Source organism: Aedes aegypti, chromosome 2 (assembly GCF_002204515.2).
Source record: "Aedes aegypti strain LVP_AGWG chromosome 2, AaegL5.0 Primary Assembly, whole genome shotgun sequence".
Lineage (NCBI taxonomy): Eukaryota > Metazoa > Arthropoda > Insecta > Diptera > Culicidae > Aedes > Aedes aegypti.
Window position 1 is genome coordinate 447815666 of NC_035108.1, and position 27743 is coordinate 447843408.

At 39.7% G+C, this 27743-nt stretch overlaps 1 protein-coding gene across 2 annotated transcripts in view; it reads right to left on the reverse strand.

Moving 5' to 3' along the window:
* Positions 1-4899: 4899 nt before the first annotated feature.
* Positions 4900-27743, reverse strand: part of LOC5569815 (clavesin-1) — a 49252-nt gene continuing 26408 nt past the window's right edge. Inside the window, exons 2-4 of one of the 2 annotated variants that reach the window (XM_021847998.1) lie at positions 23887-24348; positions 5187-5408; positions 4900-5145 (exon numbers count right to left, since the gene is read on the reverse strand). In XM_021847998.1, the coding sequence (XP_021703690.1) occupies positions 5220-5408; positions 23887-24348 (651 nt within the window). In that variant the 3' untranslated portion in view covers positions 4900-5145; positions 5187-5219. Of the gene's footprint in view, positions 5409-23886; positions 24349-27743 lie in introns of both variants that reach the window. The other variant, XM_001652983.2, reaches the window with a different exon arrangement.

Genomic DNA, 27743 nt, shown 5'->3' on the forward strand with positions numbered 1-27743 from the left:
TTGATGGTCGGCACTTCTCCGACATTATCAACGTCAGGACCTATCGTGGCGCTAACATCGACTCCGACCACTATCTGGTGATGGTCAAACTGCGCCCAAAACTCTCCGTCGTTAACAACGTACGGTACCGACGGCCGCCCCGGTATGACCTAGAGCGGCTCAAGCAACCGGATGTCGCAGCGGCATACGCGCAGCAACTCGAGGCTGCATTACCGGAAGAGGGTGAGCTGGATGAAGCCCCTCTTGAGGACGGCTGGAGAACAGTCAAAGCAGCTATCAACGATGCAGCTGAGAGCAACGTCGGGTACGTGGGACGGAGTCGACGGAACGATTGGTTCGACGAGGAGTGCCAGGAGGTTTTGAAGGAGAAGAATGCAGCGCGGGTGGTCATGCTGCAGCAAGGGACCCGGCAGAACGTGGAACGCTATAAACGGAAACGGCAACAGCAGACCCGCCTCTTTCGGGAGAAAAAACGCCGCCTGGAGGAGACGGAGTGCGAGGAGATGGAACAGCTGTGCCGGTCTCAGGAAACGCGTAGGTTCTATCAGAAGCTCAACGTATCCCGCAACGGCTTCGTGCCGCGAGCCGAGATGTGCAGGGATAAGGATGGGAGCATTCTGACGGACGAGCGTGAGGTGATCGAAAGGTGGAAGCAGCACTTCGACGAGCACCTGAATGGTGCTGAGAGCACAGGCAATGAAGGACGGGACAACGGAGGAAATGCCTTCGTCAGTACTGCGGAAGATGGAAACCAACCAGCCCCCACTTTGAGGGAGGTTAAGGATGCCATTCACCAGCTCAAGAACAATAAAGCTGCTGGTAAGGATGGTATCGGAGCTGAACTCATAAAGATGGGTCCGGAAAGGCTGGCCATTTGTCTGCACCGGCTGATAGGCACAATCTGGGAAACAGAACAGCTACCGGAGGAGTGGAAGGAAGGGGTAATCTGCCCCAGCTACAAGAAAGGCGACAAGTTAGACTGTGAGAACTTCCGAGCGATCACCATTCTAAATGCGGCCTACAAAGTGTTATCCCACATCATCTTCCGTCGTTTGTCACCCGTAGTAAACGAGTTCGTGGGAAGTTATCAAGCCGGCTTCGTTGACGGCCGATCGACAACGGACCAGATCTTCACTGTAAGGCAAATCCTCCAAAAATGTCGTGAATACCAGGTCCCAACGCATCACCTTTTTATCGATTTCAAGGCGGCATACGACAGTATCGACCGCGTAGAGCTTTGGAAAATCATGGACGAGAACAGCTTTCCCGGGAAGCTCACGAGACTGATAAGAGCGACGATGGAAGGTGTGCAAAATTGTGTGAAGGTTTCAGGCGAACACTCCAGTTTGTTTGGATCCCACCGGGGACTACGACAAGGTGATGGACTTTCGTGCCTGTTGTTCAATATTGCGCTAGAAGGTGTTATGCGGAGAGCCGGGCTTAACAGCCGGGGTACGATTTTTACGAGATCCAGTCAATTTGTTTGCTTCGCGGATGATATGGACATCGTCGGCCGAACATTTGAAAAGGTGGCAGACCTGTACACCCACCTGAAACGCGAGGCAGCAAAAGTTGGACTGGTGGTGAATGCGGCCAAGACAAAGTACATGCTAGCTGGTGGGGCCGAGCGCGACAGGGCTCGCCTAGGTAGCAGTGTTACGATAGACGGGGATACGTTCGAGGTGGTCGACGAGTTCTTCTACCTTGGATCCTTGCTGACGGCTGACAATAACGTTAGCCGTGAAATACGGAGGCGCATCATCAGTGGAAGTCGGGCCTACTATGGCCTCCAGAAGAAGCTGCGGTCAAAAAAGATTCACGCCCGCACCAAATGTACCATGTACAAAACGCTCATAAGGCCGGTAGTCCTCTACGGGCATGAAACGTGGACGATGCTCGAGGAGGACCTGCAAGCACTTGGAGTCTTCGAACGTCGGGTGCTTAGGACGATCTTCGGCGGTGTGCAGGAGAACGGTGTGTGGCGGCGAAGGATGAACCACGAGCTCGCCCAACTCTACGGCGAACCCAGTATCAAGATGGTGGCCAAAGCTGGAAGGATACGATGGGCAGGGCATGTTGCAAGTATGCCGGACTGCAACCCTGCCAAGATGGTGTTCGCTTTGGATCCGGTTGGTACAAGAAGGCGTGGAGCGCAGCGAGCTAGGTGGGCGGATCAAGTGCGTATCGATTTGGCGAGCGTGGGGCAGAACCGAGGATGGAGAGATGCGGCCACGAACCAAGTATTGTGGCGTGAAATTGTTGATTCAGTGTTATCTGTGTAGATGTTAACTAAATAAATGAATATTCGAACCTTAGTCCAACTGGCAAATCCATGTAGAATATTGATTTCAATGCTGGCGTGGCTTTGATACCTTTTTGAACATAAATACCAACTCCTGTGGGCTTCGTAGCCGTGCGGTTAGTGTCACCAGGCATTTAGCCGCATCGTGTTAAGGAGTGTGGGTTCGATTCCCGCTGCTGGCCGGAAAACTTTTCGTGAGAAATGTTCTCCGACTGTACTATTGGGCGTTGCATGCTAGTCCGTTGTCTAGTGTGGTGCTTCCTTCAAAGGGCTAAATGCCCACTGAAAGCATTAACGTGTGGGTGTCTTTAAAAAAAAAAAAAAAAAACTCCACAACATGTTTTAGTACTGCGCCCTCTGTTTGTGGGTAGAGAGTGCTTGATAAAGTTGTATGCGGGGATACGGATGGGGCCAACCGGTGAAGACGCCTTCAATTTTGTTTCGGTTACAGCGAAGAAATTATATTAGTTTTCGTCGAGCAACAACTTCACACCATCAATATGGTGTTCGAGACCACGGACATAAAAAAGTTCAATACGCAGATTGGTTATATTGTTATTCGGCATTGCAATCGTATCAATTTAGAAAAATCGTCAGCATTATTGGAATATTAGCACCGAGAAGAGGCAGGCATCTCGGACGAAAGAGCATCGAAGAAGACAGAAGAGTTATGACCAGTCAGCTCTAGAAGATGTTCTGTACTGGCTACAGCGGTGTATCTCGTATGTCCAGGAAGGAGGACGGATATGTGGTCGTTACGGACGAAAACTGATTTAACAACTTTCCTTAGCTACATGCGAATTGCTAGATTACGTATCCGAAAACCGTGCATGGACAACATTTCGTTCATGGTGAAACGATAGTCGAGAGATAAAGCGTTCTTAAGATTGCATAGTTTAGCGTCACTGTGCCTTTCAAAATATCTCTAAAGGACCCTTCCACGCGCGTCTCGATTGTTGAAGACATTTACAATAGTTGGCGTAACGTTCCTGCCTGACTATTCAGACTGTTTCACATCAATCCAGAAGCAGCTTGTTACGAGTGACATCGTTTCGTTGAGTTCACTTTCGACAATACTACGTTTTCTTCTCCACGCACAGAGAACTTATTAATTGCAAGCAGACAGCAGTTCACTGATTGTGTACAGGTGTTTGCGAGCACTTCTCCTATGTTGTTAATTAGTGCAGTTTGTACAGGATATTCGTTCTCACATCGATCAGCACAGTTAATCTTTCGCCGGATACGGTCGATTTGCTTCTTATGTGCCACCCGAAGAAAATCATAGATGCAGGGGTATATTTGGTTAACTGTTGGCCAGTTTCAATAGCACAATCAATCCCATTAATCTGAATTCTAACGTAACAGACGCTACTGTTTCCGAAAAATAGAAGATCACCATCACTTACACACTGATGGTGTTTGCTAGTCCCAAGCAGTCGTCTGATTGGTGATCTAGGATAACATTTTATAGGCCATATTTAGGATGGTGATGGAAATGGACACTCTACTTCAACCCCTTGTCCTTTCAAAGTTCCCTGGTACATGGGGCATCTATCACTTCCTTCAATTCCTCCGGCAATTGTTCTATTTCCCAGATTATAACTGTGTTCGTCGAAGTGCTGCTTCCACCTTTCGATCACCTCGCGTCCGCCCGTCAAGATGCTCCCATCCCTATCCCTGCACATCTCCGCTCGCAGCACGAAGCCATTGCGGGAGCGTTGAACTTCCGATAGAACTGCCATGTTTCTTGAGATCGGCACAGCTGCCCAGGCGGAGTATGTTCTTCTCTAAAGATGTGGATCTGCTGTTGTCGTTTCCGTCTATAATGCTCCACGTTCCTCCGGGCTCCATGATACAGCATGACCGACCGCGCTGCATTCTTCTTCTTCAGAATAAACAAACCTACCGTTCCGTCGACTCCGCCCCACTTACCCGACGTTGCTCTCAGCTGCATTGTTGATGGCTGCTTTCACTATTCTCCAGCAGTCTTTAAGAGGTGCTTCATTCAGCTCAACCTCTTCCGGTAGTGCAGCCTCGAGGTGCTGCGCGTATGCAGTTGCGTCATCGGGTGACTTAAGTCGCTCTAGGTCATACCGGGGCGGCCGTCGGTATCGTACGTTGTTAACGACGGAGAATTTTGGGTGCAGTTGACCCATCACCAGGTAATAGTCAGAGTTGATGTTAGCGCCACTATATGTCCTGACGCATCACATCATCTTTCTTTTAAAACAATTGAAACATCTCCAATCAAACTATATTTTTGGTTTCACAGGCAAATTATTATTGTGAATTTTTTGAGCTTGTGAATGCGAAATGGTATCCTATAAGCAATTAATAATTCCAGTAGATGGTTTTTATTCTCCCAAGTTCTAAACAAACTCATATTCATCAGAAGCTATAACTTATATTGCCTTGAATGAGAAAAAAATCAAGACGGCTTAATCAAAACGCGAAATTACTTGTTCAAAAGACCATCTCTCAATTTACGATCTACAATTTTTTTCTTTTAACAAGGATATAGTGTAAACACGTCTGAACCTGAACTAAGATATATTGAATAGAAGGCTTTAAGTGACAGAGTGAGAATATACACCGAATTGGAATGTAGCTTTAAGTTTATTTAAAAATATTTTCTCAATAACAATGGCAAGAGTATGGTAAACTGTTTTGATATTATAAAGGAGAATTCCTGAACATTCGATAAGGTACGGTATCTTTATATCTCATGCAAAAAATCTTGTACTAGACAACATAACATAGTATAAAAACTTTAAACTTTCGTCAATAAGAACACAATTTTCATCTTTCCTTCTAAGGTACGACTCTATCGGCATTCACACGTTTCACCCGCATATAGTAATGAACGTTGTCTCAGGAAGTCTTTGCTCTTTGGAATGGTCGCTTTCTCTTTCCCTCTCTAGTCAGTCTTGGCCACGAATCCGCACTCGTTGTAACGGCCAATGTGGTCCACGTATTTTCCCACGCACGGGAACCAATCCTTGCCGGAATAGTCAATCTCGGGCAGACTTCCACCGTAATTCTTCGGCAGCACATCCGGGCTTACGTACTGGTGGAATTTCTTCATGTCGCCACCGTGGAAGAACATCTAAATATAGCAAGAAGCAGAAAAAAAAAATGGATGACAGGAGATTAGATTAGGGGCATGAGGAATTAGTTCATCGCACTCTCGAGTGATTGATGGGAAAATAATAACTGGTAAATAGTTTCGAGCGATTACGACGCACCCCCAGCGGTGATTGAATGGTGTAAACATCGCCATTTGTGAATAGTTGAGGAGGTGTTTTTGAGGGCACGCGTTACGATTGGTCAAGCTTGGCGAGAGATATGATCATGCGTCAATAAATCAATCGGGTTACAAGTTGCGCAGTAAATGGGTATGACGCAAATTCTCTGTAGGGTTGGCTTTACAATACGATAAGTTGGCTGCTTAGGCTTTGTAAGAATGACCTCTAATGATCCCATATAAGTAAGTAGGTCAAGGTCATCGTAAGCAACGCAGCCCTAGACGCAGGCTAGTACTATAAAACAAGCAATTTCTCATCGTAGTAAATTATTCTTAAAATGAAAAAATATGGGTAGATATCATGGTATTGTAAACACAACAAATCCTCTTGAAATGTGTCTAAAAATGTTAGTATTTGAGGTAAATAAAGATCGTCCTGGTATTTACGAGTTAAATCAGTTAAACCCACATTTTTTCAAACGCATCATGAAAGCATGCATTTATTTTTCTATTTTGTCTTGTAAAAATGCTTTATTCGACTACATTACTATAAAAATGAGATTTATACATAATACTTTTGAAGTTTCCTACACCTACTACTGGTTCTAAGTACCTCTGAGTCTAAGCCATCTATAAATCCATCTACTAAGCAAAATATCACCTCTACAATATTTAAATCTATCAATTTGGTAAAACAAAAGTGAAAGATCCATAAAAAGTTTCTAACAAATCAACATATTTGCGACGACATGTTCTCGTGGAATTTCACATCCTTCAAGCGATACTTCTGCAGCTGGGGATCGTCCACGAAGCCGAACGTGTTCCAATCGTTGATGTGATCAATATGGCGGAACACGCACGGATACCACTCGGTGCCACCGTAGTCCATCGCCGGCAGATCTCCACCGTAGTTTGCCGGCAGTAGCTCCCGATCGATGAACCGATGGATCTTGCGCATATCACTGCCATGGAAAAATATCTACCCATAGGGGGAAAGTCAGGCGTAACAAAAAGGTGATTAGTGATATTGGTCAAAGCACTTGTTTTCGGTTGTACTTGCCAATTTTTCCGAATTTCTCTTCTTTTGAAAATCTGAGCCAAACTATAATTTTGAAATCGAATTTTGTTGGGGGTAAAATAAACTGCATTAATATATAATAGAACATGATAGATTCAGTATTAATTCTAAAAGATTTTGCCAAGAATATATAAAGCTATAGACTTTAATCATCTGACGAAAATCTCCAGGAGCAATTTATCCTGTTCCGCTCCAGAAGAGATTTGAGGTTATGAAATATGTTTTGAAAAAGTTACTTGTAATAAGTTTTGCAATCGGGTATATTCCAAGATGCTGGCGTGTTTTTTTTTTGTAAAGTTTATCCCAAAAGATGGAAGTGTTGTTGTTTGAGAGGGACTTTAACCCGAAGGCCATTCGTCCCCGGAAGGTAGTGTGTCGTTTGAAGAAGCGAAGAGATTTAGATCAATCAGTCTGATATCTTTTATTCTGAAATGTCTGGAACGCATTATCGATGTATTTGACAAGCATTCTTCTTCATGTAAATCAACATGCTTACCCATATGGGAAGTCCACTCTGACTCTTTTACACAAAGTTGTCTACGATATCGAGAAAGCATTCGCTTAGAAGCAATCTTGCTTGGGTGTTTTCTTGGATATTGAGAGTGCCTTTCATAACGAGTCTTTAGTCGAAAGGTGGTGTCGCCAATATGGCCTTTCGGTAAACCCGAATAAAACTTCTTCTTCTTATGGCATTACGTCCTCACTGGGACAGAGCCTGCTTCGCAGCTTAGTGTTCAATGAGCACTTCCACAGTTAATAACTGAGAGCTTTCTTTGCGAAAGTTGCCATTTTTGCATTCGTATATCGTGTGGCAAGTATGATGATACTCTATGTCCAGGGAAGTCAAGGATATTTCCGAAACGAAAACATCCTGGACCGACCGGGAATCGAACCCACACACCTTCAGCCTGGTTTTGCTTAGTAGCTGCGGACTCTAATCACTATGGAAGGTCCCTTTGCAAAACCCACCAGTGTTAATTTCAGTCATTTTATTATGGATTCTTCCAGAAATTACACCTGGGGTTCTTTCAGAAATTCTGGAGTTCCTTCAGATTCCTGCAGATATTCCGATAGTAGTTTCTCCAGAAATTCCACCTCTAATTCTTCCATGAAATCTTCCTGGAAAACTGCCAGAAATTTCTCCTGGAATCCACAAGGCATTGTTCCAGGATTCTTACAACAATTCATATTAGAATACCACTATCAATTATACCAGGGATTCCTCTGAAAATTCCACCAGGGATTCCATTAGATATTTTTTAGGAAATTCGCCAAGGTTCCCTTTGTTTGCTTCTAGATATTTTTTTTAAATTCTTCCCTAGTTATCTCAGAAGCTCATACAGTAATTCTAACAGGAATTTTTCCATTGATTTTTTTGAGAATTCTATCAGGCATTGCTCCAGGAATAGCACCAGAGAGTCCTCCAGGAATGCAGCCTGCTTCCAAGAGTTTCTACAATTTTATTCTGTTTAGATTTCTCTAACAATTCATCCCCTCCAGATACCGCTCCTGGATGGCTTCTACGGTCTTTTCAGAAATGTTTCTTTGGATATTTTATAGGAACTTCTCAACGAGTTCCTTCAACAATACCTTTAAAACGTCTATCTGAATTCCCTTCAGCTTCTTCAAGAGATTTCTCCTGAAAATATTCAATGGATTCTATCAGGATTTACTCCAAACAATCCCCCATAATTTCCTGCAGATATTGTAGATTCCTTCAGAAAATGTACCATGTGTCCTTCTCAAGTTTTTCCTCCAGATATTCCTGGGATTTTTCCAGAAATCAGTCCAGTATCCTCCGGGCAATCCATCAATATTTCTTTGAAAGGTTCTTGAACTACAGACTACTCACCCGAGCTGACGTTTTATTTTGTATCTTTTTACCATATCACAGTTTCGGCTATTAATCTTAAATTACCGTTTGGAACCAGATTCCCTACCAAATGTTACACGGTGCAGAACGGTGAAAAGATTTCACCGTATTCCGTACTATTTTTTTAAATGTGTATATGATGAATCCACGACGGGAAACCCTGAAGATCCTTACAAAAAATATTGTTGTCTGGAGGAATCTTGAAAAAAATCACTAAGAAACCATTGTAAGAAAATATGAACAACATTGAACAAACATTTCTACAAGGAATATAGAATACAGTCTCTTGAGAACTCTCTAAATGAGTCCCTAGAGGAATTCTTTAATCAATCATTCCTTAGACAATTACAGCAAGAGCTATTGTGAAGTAATTATTGAAAAATTTCTCTTTGTACTCTAGATAAAACATTTCGAAGAAAATAATTATGAAATCACTCAATGAATTTTTAGTAGTACCTCTGTACAGTAGGATCTTCTGAAGGAAAATTCTTAAGTGATTTCTTGGAAAGAGTTTTGCAGCACTCTCATTAAATTTTATGGAGATATTCAATGAGATCTCTTGGTGAAACTCCCAAAGCAATTTGCTGAAGGAATTTGCGGAGGAATCCATGAAGGAAATCCTGTAGAAATCACTGAAAAAAAAACACAAAGATTTCTCTTATTATTTTTTGTATTCAAAATCTTTAAAAAAGAGGCACAATATCTCTTCTTTTTTCTAAAAACATTACAAAATAAACATTATTTCCAATATGAAGCTGAAACGGCATTGATCCATAGCAGGGCCAAGTTTTTGAATGAAAAATGGTAAAAAAATTAAAATTGAAATATTTTTGAAAAAAAAATCAGTGTGGCTCTAATAAACCCTACCAAAGTTTTATTTGATAAATTTTTAATATTATCACAAGAAAAATTGCTAATTGGAATTCCGGTGATAGTTAATATGAGAGGTCTTTTGAAATGTTTGGGTCCTCCCTTGACCAAGATGAAATTTCTGCAAAAATTCATGGAGAACATTGAAAAAACACTAAAGGAGATCCTGGGTTTCCTCCCGATTCTCACATGAGTTCTCCACAGGTTCTTCAGGAATTCCTTCCTGATTCATTCTCATCCTAGAAGAGTTTCTCCAGGGGGCCTTCCTTAGCCGCACAATGGAACGAAACCGTATGACAGATTTATTTATTTGAATCAGAACTGTTCAAAAATAAAATATAGAACGCCCTGGTGGAGATGCAAAATTTTGGTTTCATCCGTAATTTTTCTTAAGTATCTTGGCAACAATGAGAGATTCTCTCATCTCTCGCTCTCTTTCGATTAAAACAGCGTAATAGTAAAGTGTTTGTACAATATGTACTGTGGAACCCTTCCATTTTTAGCCCGTACTTCTACTTTTTATGATTTTCTAATCCTCAGTAACTTGATAGTTATCATTCACAAATCCATCTTCTGCTTTCTTAACTTTACGATACACAACAACACTCTCATCAATAACTACTCACACTGTCACAGTTAACCTTAATATTATCAAGGTTTATACACTTTCATGGTCAAGGTATGTACAAGTCAGTCAAGCGTAACAATCCAATAGTACCGCAGGGTACCACATCTCGTTTTTTCTCTTAGATTCCAAATTTGGTTTTGCGAGAATTTACCAAGGGTTAATCTTTTGAGTGCATAGTTTTACTCGAAATCGATCAAATACATAAGTGCGCTGCACGTCTGTACCTAGTCTTAGTAGCACCGTTTTTTTTTTTCTTTTAGTTTAATGCTGGGAGGGAGGAACCAATACAAAATTTCTCTACGTCACAGTGAGCCGAGATTATGCTGTCACGAACTGTCACTGTGAGCCCGGATCTTAAACAATGGACAAACATGAAACTAGCCAAAGCATATTTTTGCATTTCATCAATAGTAGCAAAAATCGAATTAGAATCAATTCATGCACATTCAAAAGTAACGTCACGAGGATGCCGTTTATCTAATTGAATGTATCGTACTGGAATGAGGCTCTTTTTACTGTTTTCAATAAAACTGATAATTGAACGCATTGAAAATTGTAGCCCTTTTTCAATGTTTGTCCAGAAAGATCAAAGGTGCACAACAAATTAAAACTAGTGATTTGCGCCAAGCCTGCCTTGATTGTCGTTGGCAAACTGGAGTTATCTTGCAGTTTGGGAAAATTTTGTATATTCATTTTTTTACACGCTCTCGGAAAGCTATACTGGGCAATACACGAAGCATTTATTTTTTCGCATGCACTCGAAGAGCTGCACAGTTTCATTTTACATACTCATGAAAAGCGTTGAGCAATGTATCAGTTTTTTTTTCACGCGCTCTCGAAGAGCAATGCTGTGCAATGCCTCAGCTTCTTTTTTTCCTTCATGCGCTCTCGAAGATCTACACTGATCAATGCATCAATTTTTCTTTACTTCATACTGCTCTGCAACGCAGCAACCTCTTTTTCATACGCTCTCAAAGAGCTACCGCTGTGCAATGCACCAGCCTCTTTATTTCAACACGCTCTCCAGGAGCTGCACCAGCTCCTTTTCAATGCGCTCTCGAAGAGCTATGCCGTGCAATGTACCAGTCTCTTTATTTCGACACGCTCTCGAAGAGCTACGCTGTGCAATGCACCAGCTTCATTTTAATACGCTCTCGAAGAGCTATGCCGTGCAATGCACCAGCTCCTTATCAATGCGCTCTCGAAGAGCTATGCCGTGCAATGCACCAGCCTCTTTATTTCAACACGCTCTCGAAGAGCTATGCTGTGCAATGCACCAGCTCCTTTTCAATGCGCTCTCGAAGAGCTATGCCGTGCAATGCACCAGTCTCTTTATTTCGACACGCTCTCGAAGAACTACGCTGTGCAATGCATCAGCTTCATTTTAATACGCCCTCGAAGAGCTACGACGTGCAATGCACCAGCTACTTGTACCGTATGTTCTCAAAGAGCAATGCTATGCGATATCCCAACTCTCTTCCCATATCCGCTCGAATGGCTGCTTCGGTTTATTAATCTTTCTGGAAATTACCTGAAAAGAAAAGTAATCGACTATCTCAATGCATGAGACTCTTTTCTCAAATGGTCATGAAAATTATCGTTCTTTGAATGCAGTACGCTCTAGAGAGAAACATCATTTCAATTAAAGCTTTCTGTAGAAAATTCTTGGCTCATTCGGTCAAGTAATGTTGTTACTTTCTCTTCAACGGAACCTGGGACTAACTTCCGCTTGTTTTTTTTCTTTAAATTTATACTTTTTAAAACTATATTGTTTTAAGAAAATGTTAAAATTTTGCGATAATTCTCGTTTTCGCTCTCTTTTGTGTATTTCTAAGTCACAACCACCCTGAAATCACTTCACACAGAAATCAGAGATTTTCTGCATCAGTGCAGCACACACCGTGCCCTGAAATACACTCTAACCCTTATGTTTCCTTCCACGTGAACTTGACTCTAGACTTCTAACAAAATAAGGCAACCACTTTTTTTACTACAACCTCTCTTGCAGCTGCTGAATCGTCTCATGAGGCCTGGTATAGAAAAACACTTTTAATCACTCTTTGGTTACTTTGGTTTTTAGTCGCTATTTTGATCATTTGTCACTAAAGTCAATATTACTTTGCTGCCTGGTCGCTACCAATCCTGCGTATCACATTTTTCCACTTCAATATTAACCGATACAAACGTATCAACAAATTGCAATGAATTTTACTTTATTTTCCTTACCGATCAAAAACGCCGATCCCGTCATCGTCGCCACTGTGGAAACCTTCCATTTTCACCGTTTCAATTCTCTAAAAGTAGAGATCTAAAATAATAGTTCACTAAAATGCGTTCCCATAAGCATGACATCAGTGTTTGGATTTCAATCCAAATAAGCCGATCGAACCATATTCGGAGAGTGTAACAGTTCGCGAACCATAACAGTGCGTGGCACATCGCATTCGGAGAGCCCTATGAATATAAACATTCACTCTCTCGTTTGGTTCGTGGCACAAGAACGTTCAAGAGCAGCAACTCTCACAGACTGCAATTGTATCAAGTCATTCGGGTGATTTATGTTTTGCATGATATTAGTAATAACTTTCATATTTTCTGGTGATGAAGTCTTTAACAACCTAATTATAATCTATTGAACCATTGAACACCCCTTTGATTGCAAACATAGCACAGAAAATAGAAAATCTTCGCCTCTGTTTCTTGATCAGATCGGCGTGATCAGATTGAGTGATCGGCGCCAAACAGTGGGTGGTGTGTGTATGTCTTGTTTTCGTTCATTGTTATCTTCCACGAACGCTAAACGTCATGCGTGTTGTATGAATGCAGGCGGATAAATGGGCTGAAATTAACTCTCAAACCCCCAACGTCTGACTTTTCATTAAAAATGAACTTTAAAAAATCATAACTTGGCCAATTATTAATCAATTTTGGATCTTTTGGTCTCAAACAAACCGCATACTCCTCAAGATTTATTGTGTTCCGGAAGAAATGGGATTGGCCACTTGGTTCCGGAGTTATTCCGGATTCAAATGGGGTATATTCGTTCCGGAAGTGATAGTTCCCTTAGATTTTTCAAGATTAGCGGTAAGAAAATTATTCATTGTGTACTTTCTATAAGTAAAAAGCTGCCAGAAGGTCGAATGACATTGGTTCTCATTGATTCTGGCCATTTCGGATAACCGGTCACCTGGCACCGGTTCCTGAATGTACCCAGAGAGGACATTTTCTGAAACTCAAAGAATGCTACCGTGCGACGGCTCAAAATTCATGATTTTTTATCCGGAATATCATAGATATAATGCCAAAGACCAATATGAGGTTCTGGCCACATCCGGATACGCCGGAATTGGTTCCGGGAGGGCCTCAGTAGGACACTTTCGTAATCCTACTCACTCATATCGTGCGAAGGCTCAAAATTTATGAATTGTCATCATGAATATCATAGCTATATTACCGTGTACCAATATGAGGTTCTGGTTACATCCGGATACCCCGAATTGTTTATCCAACAGCATCACTCTATAAATCAATATAAAGGTTCTGACTAGATACTTGAAATCTTAGCGAAATGCTGAGACTGGTTCGAAGGAAACAGAACCTGGGCTAAGACACAGAGCCTGGACGCGGAAACAGAACCTCTTCGTGGAGATATAGCCTGGAGGCTGAGCTGTAGTCTGGAGGAAGAGTTAGCATGGACGAAAATCTAATACAGTGGGATTCCGTTTTTGGCACGCTCCGCTTTTGGCATGCTCTATTTTTGGCACCCCCCGATTTTGGCAACAAAATGGATCCGTTTTTGGCAACATTTTTCAATATCATTAAAATTTTTATTTTTATTTGTGTCGTATGTTTTAGTCTGGGAGGGAGGCACCGATACTCCACACGAAATATAGAACAATGTTTGTTTGAACTGCAAGATAACTCCAGCATGCCAACAACAATCAAGACAGGCTTAGGGAAAATCGCTAGTTTTCTTTTGTTGTGTACTTTCGATTTTTCCTGACAAACATGAAAAAAGGGGCCCAGATAGCCGTAGCGGTAAACGCGCAGCTATTCAGCATGACCATGCTGAGGGTCGTGGGTTCGAATCCCGCTGGTCGAGGATCTTTTCGTAAAGGAAATTTTCTCGATTCCCAGGGCATAGAGTATCTTCGTACCTGCCACACGATATACACATGCAAAAATGGTCAATCGGCAAAGAAAGCTCTCAGTTAATAACTGTGGAAGTGCTCATAAGAACACTAATCTGAGAAGCAGGCTTTGTCCCAGTTGGGACGTAACGCCAGAAAGAAGAAGATGAAAAAAGGGCCACAGTTTTCTATGCACTAAATATTCATTTTTATTGGAAAAAGTAAAACGATGCGTTTTTCAATGCTTTATATTCAATCCGATTGAAAGGTGCTCACGTGACATTACTTGCATTGTGTGCATGAATTGATTTTCATTAGATTTTTGTCGCTTTTGATGAAATGCGAAAATGTGTTTTAATCAATTACGCGCTTTTTCCATGTTAGTCCAATGTTTGAGATCTGGGCTCACAGTGACAGTTCGTGACAGCGGAATCCCGGCTCACTATGACGTACAGAAATTTTGTATTGGTTTCTCCCTCCCAGGTTTTAGTCATTTTAAAAAGCAATCCAGCTTCACACTTACCGCATTCCAGAGTTTAATTTTCGCCGATATTTCTCAGAATGTCACCTACTTCTGGGAGCACCGTATGAGCTTATTTAATTATCTGGCCGTATAGTCGTACCGTTTCATGGATTCATTAATCTCTATAAGTGTCAACTAGAGCTCCAACATCTTTTCTCAGGCATTCACGCTTTATGATCAGCCCACTTAAGTATACCGGTAGACAATAGAAATTAGTACAAGTCAGTTTTCTTCAGAGTTGGAACAGCTTTTCTTAACAAAGCAACATTGATATAAGAGGAACAAAAAGTCTAAAAACACACAGAGTTTTCATCTACAATTTTGTTACGCCATTTCAGCTCATTGTTCTATTTATTGTAGAATTACATGCATTACTTATGTAGAACATACCGTAGCAAAAGAAGCAAATCACTTTTTTAAGAAACGATCCAACATTGTATTCCAGTATTACTCATGCTAGAGTATACAACGTGCCAAATCAAGATTTAATTCAAGTATGCCTGCCGCATGAAATTATCAAAATGTTCCTTTCGAGATCCTGGTGACCCCTGGGGTTGTCTAACTGGATTCTGGAGAATCTTTACGTTTTTTGACTCCTATGTTTTTAATATGAGCTTTTGAGAATTTTCAGCGAAGTCTTGGGAATTGCTTCTTCTTGGCATTACGTCCTCAGTGGGACAGAGCCTGCTTCTCAGCTTAGTGTTCTTATGAGCACTTCTACAGTTATTAACTGAGAACTTTCTTTGCGAAAGTTGCCATTTTCGCATTCGTATCTCGTGTGGCAGGTACGATGATACTCTATGCCCAGGGAAGTCAAGGAAATTTACATTACAAAAAGATCCTGGACCGAACGGGAATCGAACCCAGACACCTTCAGCATGGCTTTGCTTTGTAGCCGCGGACTCTAACCACTCGGCTAAGGAAGGCCTATCAAATATTACTTAGGCGTTTCTTGCTGGAAGAATGTACATAGTGGATGCTGTGCAAAATCTGTCTATTCCTTGTAAACTCCTAAGATTTCTAAGGCAGCCTGTGAATTTTTAGAGGAATACTGCGGATTCTTAATTGTATTTTGAATATTTTTGGTAAGATCTTGTGGATTCCGAATAGGTTTCCAGCGGAATGTGAGGATTGCTAGTGGCACTCTGGAAAGTCCTATGAACTTTTGAGAATTTAGATCGGAAACTTGAGAATTTCCAGTAATATCGCAGCGGAATCTTGAAAGTGTAAGCGCTATCTTCAAAATTATTAGCAAGCTCTTGGGTAGATGTGAATTCCTGTCTGGCTCCTAGGTAAGATCCAGAGAATTCTAAGCAAGATTATGTGGATTCCTAGCAAGCTAGTTTAGAATACAAACGAATTCTATACCATTTTGTAATGATTTTCAGAGGAATTTTTCATCCATATTTAAAAGACAATATACACCGTCTAAAACCAAAGGCTGCATTTATATTACACAACGGACACACGGAACAACCATTTATTGAACATGAAGAATTTTAGTATGTCGAAAAGATTCCTCCGACAGGGGCGAACCTCCACGAAATCAAACCTACACTCCGTAGTACGATATGCCTAAACGATTGACGCCGCTACCTCACGGCTACGAAGCCCACATTTCTATGGGAAATCCTTGCTTAGTCAATATTATGTTCCAGAAAATATAATAGTTTTTTATTGGTACAGCAAATGATTTCAGCTGTTTTTATGTGCTCTCAGACTGTAGTCTATCATTTGATATCAGATGCCTTACTATGCAAGAAATTCTATTTAAAATAATCATATTCAAATTATCGAATATTTTACGCTTGGGATTAAATTAGAAACCGTTTTTTCTTTAAGTTTATTTAACTAGAATCATTCAGTTTTGTAACACCTAGAACTTTTTTTGTAAATACGCTTCCAATGAAATTTCTGTATTCTTACACTACTTTGAGGAATTGTTCTGTTCTTGAACAAAGGTCACTTATGCGATTATTGTTTTTACATGAAGTAGCTATACAAATAGTATACATAAAGTTTACAAAACATCATTGAAGATATTTCGGCTATAAAAGTGTGTAGAACGCCTATCAAAATAAATATGACGGATCTTCAGATTTATAACTTAGTCCTATCCTACGGAAATCTACTTCGAAATGGACCGTTCGAAAGTCTGGCCATCATTTGGTTCCATAATTATGATGGAACAACGTCAAAATGATATATTTGAAAATAAAAAAATGGGTTCCGATTTTGGCACGGTTCCGTTTTTGGCAACTGAAAATTTCGAGTTTGTTGCCAAAAACGGAATCCCACTGTATAGATTTGAAGGTCAATACGCGTTGAACAAATTCAGCGTGATGCGAATGCTGACTCATCTAAGGAACTGATCAACAGTGTTGGAAGGAACTTGGTAGTCTGGAGAAATTGATGCTAGGTGAATTTGGTTGGGAGGAGCTCACGTAAGAGCTTGGCAACTAATTTCAATACTGTCGTTAGCAACTATTATAAGGGATACAAGGTGTAAAAAAATGCTTTATTTTAAAGACGAATACAAATTAATAAAATTATGTAGTTTATGAACCAGCATCAAAGCTTAAAAAATGATATAGAATTTCATCATATGACTTTCAAAGACATTTTCAAATTTCTTTATTATTTAAATTTGGAGCACTTCTGCCACAAGATTAACTGATATTCTAAAAATAAAATTATACTTTTCTCTAGTCAATTGCATCAAGGTTAACAATAAATTGTATAAGAATGTATTTAGCATTGCGAGCGAATTCCAAAAAACGACATGTTGTCATAAAAGATATATAGGATGAAATAGTCAAAAGAATTTGTAGCGAACATGTCTTAGAATTTTCTCTAAATATTTATTTTTTTCAACAACATATATGAAAGGGACTCTATAAATTTTGATAAGGTATAGTGCCGTTTGATTTTGGCAGTATTCCAGAAAAAAATCATTTTGCCAATATCGAACCGTGTCAAAATTAAACAGTTGTTTTTAATCATACTTTTGTATTTATAAACACGGATTAAATTTAACTATTTTGAAAAAAAAAACGCAAAGAAACATTAAGATAATCAAGATCGGGGACTACCCATGATGTATTTTTTTTGTATATAAATTTCAGTACAAGTCGGACTCGATTATCCGGGATTCGATTATCCGGAATTTTAGACTGGATTATCCGGAGTACGATATTTGATATTCTTGTTTTTCAGTATTTGTGCATAAATTTGAGATAATTTAGTATTGCACTATACAATATGAATGGTTTAGCAGTTTTGGACGTACGTAAGAAAAGGGGGTTTAAAAAGTTTTTTTTTGTGTACGTTGGTCAAAAAATGTTTTTTTCTTCTCAAGACCCCCAAATGTTCCTAGAAATAATATCTTGCTACGCCACTGCATCATATAAAGATAATAACGAATGAAAAATATTTGAGTTCTTTATTCGCAGATTTCAACTTTTTTTTAGTGATTCGATTATCCGAAGGATTCGATTATCCGGAGTGAATAACAATCGATTCTCGAGTCCGATCTGTAGTACCAATAGATTATTTAGTTGCATTGTGTAATGAAAAACAAACTAATCTTAATGTGTCTGTAGATTCAAATACAAATCGGACTCGATAATCGAATCGCTGAAACAACATTTAAATCCACGATAAAAGAAATAAAATAAAAACACGGTTTTTTATCGTATGTTGACAAAAACGGTTAGCCAGAAATGTCTCATGGACTTATCGATATGGATCCAAAGCTATCTCAATGGATTCAACGAAGATTGCACAGAGTGCATATGAGTCTTATCAGAACAATTCTGGAGTAATCGCATGTTACCAGAATATTATATTGATCCATGGCATAATAGCTATGATGTGCAGCATAAAAATCATGAATTTTGAGCCGTCGCACGATATGAAGGAAAAGATTTACAAAAGTGTGCCACTGAGGTCCTGTCGGAACCGATTTCGGGGTATCCGGCTGTGGCCAGAACCTCATATTGGACTTTGGCACTATATCTATGATGTTCCGGATAAAAAATCATGAATTTTGAGCCGTCGCACGATACGAATGAGTAGGATTACGAAAAAGTCCTACTGAGGCCCTCCCGGAACCGATTCCGGGGTATCCGGATGTGGCCAGAACCTCATATTGGTCTTTGGCATTATATCTATGATGTTCCGGATAAAAAATCATGAATTTTGAGCCGTCGCACGATATGAGTGAGTTAGATTACAAAAGTGTCCCACTGAGGCCACACCGGAACCGATTCCGGGGTATCCGGATGTGGCCGGAACCTCATATTGGTCTTTGGCATTATATCTTTGATGTTCCAGATAAAAAATCATGAATTTTAAGCCGTCGCACGATATGCGTGAGTAGGATTAAAAAAAGTGTCCCATTGAGGCCCTGTCGGAACCGATTCCGGGGTATCCGGATTTGGCCAGAACCTCATATTGGTCTTTGGCATTATATTTATGATGTTCTGGATAAAAAATCATGAATTTTGAGCCGTCGCACGATATGAGTGAGTGGGATTACAAAAGTGTCCCACTGAGGCCCCACCGGAACCGATTCCGGGGTATCCGGATGTGGCCGGAACCTCATATTGGTCTTTGACATTATATCTATGATGTTCCGGATAAAAAATCAGGAATTTTGAGCCGTCGCACGATATGAGTGAGTTAGATTACAAAAGTGTCCCACTGAGGCCACACCGGAACCGATTCCGGGGTATCCGGATGTGGCCGGAACCTCATATTGGTCTTTGGCATTATATCTTTGATGTTCCAGATAAAAAATCATGAATTTTAAGCCGTCGCACGATATGCGTGAGTAGGATTAAAAAAAGTGTCCCATTGAGGCCCTGTCGGAACCGATTCCGGGGTATCCGGATTTGGCCAGAACCTCATATTGGTCTTTGGCATTATATTTATGATGTTCTGGATAAAAAATCATGAATTTTGAGCCGTCGCACGATATGAGTGAGTGGGATTACAAAAGTGTCCCACTGAGGCCCCACCGGAACCGATTCCGGGGTATCCGGATGTGGCCGGAACCTCATATTGGTCTTTGACATTATATCTATGATGTTCCGGATAAAAAATCATGAATTTTGAGCCGTCGCACGATATGAGTGAGTTAGATTACAAAAGTGTCCCACTGAGGCCACACCGGAACCGATTCCGGGGTATCCGGATGTGGCCGGAACCTCATATTGGTCTTTGGCATTATATCTTTGATGTTCCAGATAAAAAATCATGAATTTTAAGCCGTCGCACGATATGCGTGAGTAGGATTAAAAAAAGTGTCCCATTGAGGCCCTGTCGGAACCGATTCCGGGGTATCCGGATTTGGCCAGAACCTCATATTGGTCTTTGGCATTATATTTATGATGTTCTGGATAAAAAATCATGAATTTTGAGCCGTCGCACGATATGAGTGAGTAAGATTACAAAAGTGTCCCACTGAGGCCCCACCGGAACCGATTCCGGGGTATCCGGATGTGGCCAGAACCTCATATTGGTCTTTGGCATTATATCTATGATATTCCGGATAAAAAATCAGGAATTTTAAGCCGTCGCACGGTAGCATTCTTTGAGTTTCAGAAAATGTCCTCTCTGGGTACATTCAGGAACCGGTGCCAGGTGACCGGGTTTCCGAAATGGCCAGAATCAATGAGAACCAATGTCATTCGACCTTCTGGCAGCTTTTTCCTTATAGAAAGTACACAATGAATAAGTTTCTTACCGCTAATCTTGAAAAATCTAAGGGAACTATCACTTCCGGAACGAATATACCCCATTTGAATCCGGAATAACTCCGGAACCAAGTGGCCAATCCCATTTCTTCCGGAACACAATAAATCTTGAGGAGTATGCGGTTTGTTTGAGACTAAAAGATCCAAAATTGATCAATAATTGGCCAAGTTATGATTTTTTAAAGTTCATTTTTAATGAAAAGTCAGACGTTGGGGGTTTGAGAGTTAAGGCTCGCGTGATCGTTAAATTTTCCAAAGCCTGATAAATACCATATTTTTTAATAACATACATAACAACAAACTGAATTATTCCAATTGTAAATGAACAGCTAAATTCTAATAATCATTTTCAAGAGGTCAATAAGTTATAAAGCAGATATTGAATAATAAATTATGACACGTGATTGTCTTTAGCTTGCTATTTATTTATGGTCGGGAAGACACTCTTGAAAAATGCAAAATAATTTCTCCATGAATTCTTCAGCAAATAATTTTAAGTGACAATTTCTAGCTATATTCTCCCCAGAATGCTTCTAAAATTCTTCGAAAAGTTTATCTAGAGACACTCAAGAGATCATTCCAGTAACATATACATCTATCCCTTCAATGGTTCGAACACGAATTCTTCCCACAATCTCTCATAGAAATTTCAGAACCATCGTCAACAAATCCCTAGATTTTCTATAGATTAACTCTGAACACTCATATAAGAAATTGTTAGTCAAACCCAATTCCTTGACATATTCCTGAAAGTATTTTTGAAGCCAATTCAGTTCAAATTCCTGGAGGAATTTTCTGTTATTTTTTAATTCAATTTATGTAAAAAGAATTTTAAGGATTTCGAGGAATATGCTTTTGAAAATTTATGTCACTATATAAGAGTAAATCCTGCAGAAACTTGACCAGAAGTTATGACTGTATAATTTTGTAGATTGCTTAATTTTAATTGAACGGTCTTATCATTCAGTTAAGATCAATTGTTATTGGTAGTCAAATGTGATATCCATAGCCAATGCATAAGTATTTTACTTGTCTTTTTCAATGAAACTAGTTGGCCCGACAAACCTTGTTTTATCACGCAGAAGGCTGTTTGGTAATGCGAAGCAAAACAACTAAAAAGTGACAATCTTCTCTTCCCATTTTTCTTACTTTTCCCGTGAAGTTCTTTCTGTACTCACAAACACTTAGGAATACTTCAAGCACCTAACTATGAAAGAACCAGATAAATCCGTTGGCTCGTTCTCAAGTCATTTCGTGACATTCAAACATCATTCCATTTTTTGATAATAAATCTTCGAGCTGTTTAGTGGCACACCTATAAGTAGATGAAAAACCGAATTTATTACTATATCATTTAATTCCACTAGAGTTTGTATCTTTTGACAGATACGCGTATTTCGATCTCAGCTGTAAGGCCGTCTTTAGTGTCGTGTACATGAAGTCGAGGAGTCGAGTCTAGTACACGACACTGAAGACGGTCTTACAGTTGAGGTCGAAATACGCCCATCTGTCAAAGGATACAAACTCATGTCTAATTAAACGGTACTAAATTCTGTTTTCATCTACTTATTCCATTTTTATTTATATAGATAGAAGATATTGTATAAAGCTGTAAATTGCCAATTGATTTATCTAACAGTGTTCAAGTTTAAACACTTGATTATTGAAAAATTTATATTGTCTTTGCATTGCGGTCTGACTCTATCAAGATCCAAATCTATTTTATGTCAAGCGAATAAATATGAACTTAAATCATTAACTGACTGATCTTATGTAATTATATTCTCTTAATATACACTCCCGTGCAAAAGTTTGGGTTCACCCCCTCAAAAACATACAAAAGTGTTCTGTCCATATCTCTGTGATTACACGTCCAATTGAAACTCTTTAAGCCGCATTCGAAAGGCAAAGAGTTATTCATACTTCGTATGTATTTTTCCAAAAACATTTTTTGAATTTTGTATACTAAATTTTTACTTAAAGTTGTGATATGTTTCAAAAAACACACTGAAAATTCATATTCAATTTCCTCAGCATTGGGTCGACCAAAATTTTAAATCAAAGTGTCATTAGAATCGTAATCTTATATTCTTTGAAGAGACCCCACAAAATTTCGGCGGAAAAATCTGGAAAGTATTCAAAATCAATGAAACAGTCAGTCAAGTCATCGTGCAAAAGTTTGGGTTCACCCCTCAGTATGATGCAAATCGTGCAAAAGTTTGGGTTCACCTGAGCCGCATGCACATCATTTTTGTCAATATCTCTGCCATTTTTCAACCGATTTTAACAGTTTAAAGCTTTTTTGAGCGCAAATAATGGCGCGTACATGATCGGTTTGAGATTTCACAGATTTAGGTAAGTTCAGGTGAAAAAACTTTTGCACGATACACCATACTGAGGGAAGAACCCAAACTTTTGCACGATGACTTGACTGACTGTTTCATTGATTTTGAATACTTTCCAGATTTTTCCGCCGAAATTTTGTGGGGTCTCTTCAAAGAATATAAGATTACGATTCTAATGACACTTTGATTTAAAATTTTGGTCGACCCAATGCTGAGGAAATTGAATATGAATTTTCAGTGTGTTTTTTGAAACATATCACAACTTTAAGTAAAAATTTAGTATACAAAATTCAAAAAATGTTTTTGGAAAAATACATACGAAGTATGAATAACTCTTTGCCTTTCGAATGCGACTTAGAGAGTTTCAATTGGACGTGTAATCACAGAGATATGGACAGAACACTTTTGTATGTTTTTGAGGGGGTGAACCCAAACTTATGCACGGGAGTGTATGTATCACGCTTGAACTTGAATAAATATTTCAAAACGATAGTAGAGCATCAGAAAGGTCATCAACATCCGTCGGAAGATTATAGTATTTATAAACAGCATCGAATCATCGGCAGCACTTTGCTCTACGCCGAACACAATCTCGGCTCATGCCGTAACTGTGAAAATATGTACATTATTCATTCCAATATTAAACATTACAGGCAATGTCTAGCAGGCCGCATCCAACAAGCACTCACCGTTGTTGGACTTGGAACTCACTTGATGCATTACATCCTCAACACCGGAATGTAAATCGGCGATGAGGATTAGAAACACCGATGTCGTCAAAGTTCAAGCTGATAAAGCGTTATCTTTTGGTTTCGAACCATCCTCAAACCCAAGACAATTGTCGTCAGTTCGAACTTTGATCGTCGCTCAAACCCAGTGTGTGTTTGTACATAATATGGTCAACCCCCACACGAATGATTATATACAGTGACCGACAAAACTTTGCGACAAAACACAGGCATGTTTTTTTAATATTCGCTGAATTGCTAACATAGCAATAGTAAGAAGAACTAGTAAGAGATTTGCACAGAGATCTGAAATCTGAATTTCAGTGTGTGGAGAACGGGGTCCTCAAATTTTGTCCATCACTGTATAGAAAAACATACCGTGCAGTGGCGCGCCTTTGAAACTTACCCGCTTGTTGAGCTTCTCCTTGATGAACGGAGTGAAGAGAGCCCACACCAGCTTGAAGATGTAGGGTTGCTTGATGATGTGGACTTCCTTCAATCGCAACGGGAGAGCCTCCTGGATAAACGTCAGCAACAGCTTGGAGAACGATGGCGAGAGAGCCTTCACCTGTTTGAGCGAGAGCCCGTCAAAGTCCATAATGACGACGGCTCCGTTAATTTGCGTTTCCGGTTCCAGCTGGGCGATCAGATGGATGAGGTAGAACAGTCGGAACAGCTGCTCGGAGCTGACCTGCTTAGGATCCCACAGGGCACCACAGTTGACCAGCAGCACACGGCGGCCCTTCTGGTCGCGGTTTGCCAGCACGTTGACCACGTTGTGCTCGGTGAAGGCACGCTTCTCGTCCTCCGGCATCAGGTTGTGCAGCAGGTTGTTGTAGTTCTTCTTGAACTCGGCTATGCGACGCATCTGTAGGGGTGAATAAATATGGAATGTGTGAGGGTTTTGTTCAGGAAGATGGAAATGAATAATTGTATACCAGTGCTAATATAATGCTATCATTGAGCAGACATGACCTAGATTAGACGTATAATAGCACTGAAACCCAGAAAGGCAAATTAACACTACTAAGTTACTTGGGTATTATCGAAAAAATGAATTAGAACGAATTTAAAATTAACAACATGCATATTTTCCATACGCCAAATCTTCCAGATTTGTCGTGTATAACAGGTCTCAACGCAACCACTTGTTCGTCAATTTCAAAACGGTAGATACACATTAGAATAATATTTGAACATGGTTATCCCAAAGACGAAATGAAGACATAGTAGTCGTTTTCAGAATGGGTACCACTTCTAGTAATACCTTGAGCATGATGAGCATGAGCATCATTGACCGCCGCATATGCTACTCCGTTATTGCAAGAACAGCTGTACTTACACAGGGAACCAACAGACGCTACTCGGGATCAGTAGCATCCTCAATGTGTAAGTACTGGTGCTCTTCTTATTATAATAAACAATAACGGCACCGGCTGCGTCCAAATGCAGGTCAATTTGGGATGGGAGGGAAATGTTGACGTGTTACTTGCTTTATGGAAGCCGAGGAGTCCTCTGCACTTCCACAAGTAAACACTGGGAGATTGGATATGGGGGAGGGATTCGTTTTGGTAAACGATCAATATATAATTTGAAATGAATGCGATACTACTCGATAAACGCATTGAACGCCGAACAAGTGCTCGTTGCTCGCCCCACAGGAGCAAGCGACAAGATCAAAGGATCAAACACTAGTAACGCGTTCCGCGACCCGCGACACTATTCCACCATGCTACGCGAGCGGCGCACAACACGATTGATCCTGCCCTCATCGCCGGCCCCCGCAGGAGTAAGCGTCAAGGTCGAAAGATCGAACACTACTCGGTACCACTTCTAGTAATACCTAGGTACCACAAAGGATACCTCACGGCATTCTAGATATTGCTGTAGGCATCAATGACGTAGCATTTTTGGACGATTTTTGACACCCACCTCCCTTATCATAGCCTGTCCTAATCCCATAACTAATACACGGTTCGTCATAACATCGTAGACTCACCGTCCCCCGTTAAATGCTACGTCATTTATGAATAGGGAATACCTTATGGGTCAAATAATTTTGGGCCGCTACAAAGCACATGGAGGTCCTTATTTCGTCATTGGTTTTCCGGCGATAAGACTAAGGACTGTTCATTTTATAAAGTGGACACCTTGTGCATGCTGTATCTTTTTAATTTATCAATGAAATTTCAATCGGTTTTCTGCACATCGTTTGACTAGTATTGTACAATGTTGTGATAATAAAAATTCTCCAAAATTAATTAAATTTCACACGAATATGGAACAACGATTAGAATGGTCGGTTTTTGGAGGTTATCAAAATCAATGATTGTTAGAAATTGGCTGGAAAATTCGACAATTTATATTTTTTATTTTCAAAAAGGGCTTGTTCTTCGAAAGTATCATCAACTAGAAGCCTGATGAAAAAATCAAGTTATTTTTGGAACAACAATTTTACAGATATAATAATATCATTTTCCCCCCTATATTTTTAGAGAAAACCATTTTAAAATTGAAGGGGATCGGTATGAGTAGAATTTTTTTTGGTTAAAAGTACGTCCTGACGGAAGTCCTAATATAGTATTAATATGAAAAATGACTTACGCCTTCATAGAGTTACTTATTAAGTCCCCAGGTGACATTTAAAGCACATTAGATACACAATTGCTTTATTCTTAGAAGACCTTTCAAAGTACATTGACAATCATCAAAATTGGCAACACTGCTGTAATAAAATCGACTTCATTTTGCACCTATTATTTTTGTAATATGTTATTCTGAGATTACCAATTGAAATTTTCGGAGAGAACCATTTACAATTTGCTGCAGATCGATAAATATGCGTACACGATTTTAAAAGTATGAGACTTTTTAGTAAAACTACCATAAACAGTAAAATTTGTGCTTAGGACTGTGGTTTAAACGCACGATTTGGCTCTCGTTTGCACAAATATAGTTTATTTAGTAAACCAGACCAGTTTTGAACACGCTTTTTACTTTCCTCTTTTGCTGGGAGTGAAAGGATGGTGTATCAGCAAATTTGGCCATAAATGGGTGCATCACTAAAGTTACCTAATGTCAGAGAATGGTGGAATATAGTTGATTTTTTTTAAAGCTATACCTTTTGTAGAATAGTAAAGGATACAAACATACAATATGTTCATAAAAATTAGGATTTTTGTTTTGCGAAAAATAATGTTAAACTTTGACGAACAGCTTTTCTTAAGAGTTGGCTCTTCAACCAAAAGCATTTTCTAAGATCTTATATTTTAATAGTATTGTAGAATAAAAGTTGAACGATGCACAGAAAACCGATTACGATTTTATCAATAAATAAAAAAGATATAGCAAAAACAAAGTGTCCACTTTATAAAATGAACAGTCCTTAGGCTAGGTACCATGGGGCCTTCCTTAGTCGAGTGGTTAATGTCCGCGGCTTTAAAGTAAAGCAGGCCTGCCCAACCTTTTTGATCCGCGGGCCAAATCGTAGAAAAAAATTGTGTCGTGGGCCACATTCTTAAATGCACACAAATTCCCATGAAGTCTGACAAAAGTCTGTAAATTAAGTTCATAAAACCTGACAAAAATCAGTGAATGGAGTCATTCGAAGATAATTGCTGCTAAGCATTCTGATGGATATTGTGAGCTGAGCATCCCTTTAAAAATTATATAATAATCTAGTCCAGAATGTTTTAAAGAATCTTCCCAAGAAATTTTGGATCTCGGGATTTTTTACAAATTATACTCCGAATTCTGTTCTGAATCCAACCTAATATTATTAGCATGAATCGAAATGTTTCAAAATTCTGATCACACTTTTAAGAAAATCTTGGTCAGAATGTGCAAGATTTTACAAGAATCGTGCCTATGATTTTTTCAGAATCTCACTCAATAATCATTTTGAGATGCCCCCTAGAAATCTTTAATAATACTAAAAAGTATTTCAAAAGAAACCTGTTCATAATTTTATTATAAACTCGTTAAGTTTTCAGGCAAAATGTAACATAGCGTTATGTTGTAATCTTGCCCAGGATTATGAATATCGTTGAAAATCTTGTTTATGGATTGAATTCGATGAAAATCTTGGTTAGTCCAGAATTCTTAAGAAATCCTGTTCAAGATTCTGTAAAAATCCTGCCTTCCTTATAATCCTGTCAAGGATGAATGTCGAATGAATGAATATCGACGGATGTAATGGTGGAAACATTGTTAAAATACCCCGAATTTGAGATTTAGAATTTGAATCAATCATTAAACTAAATA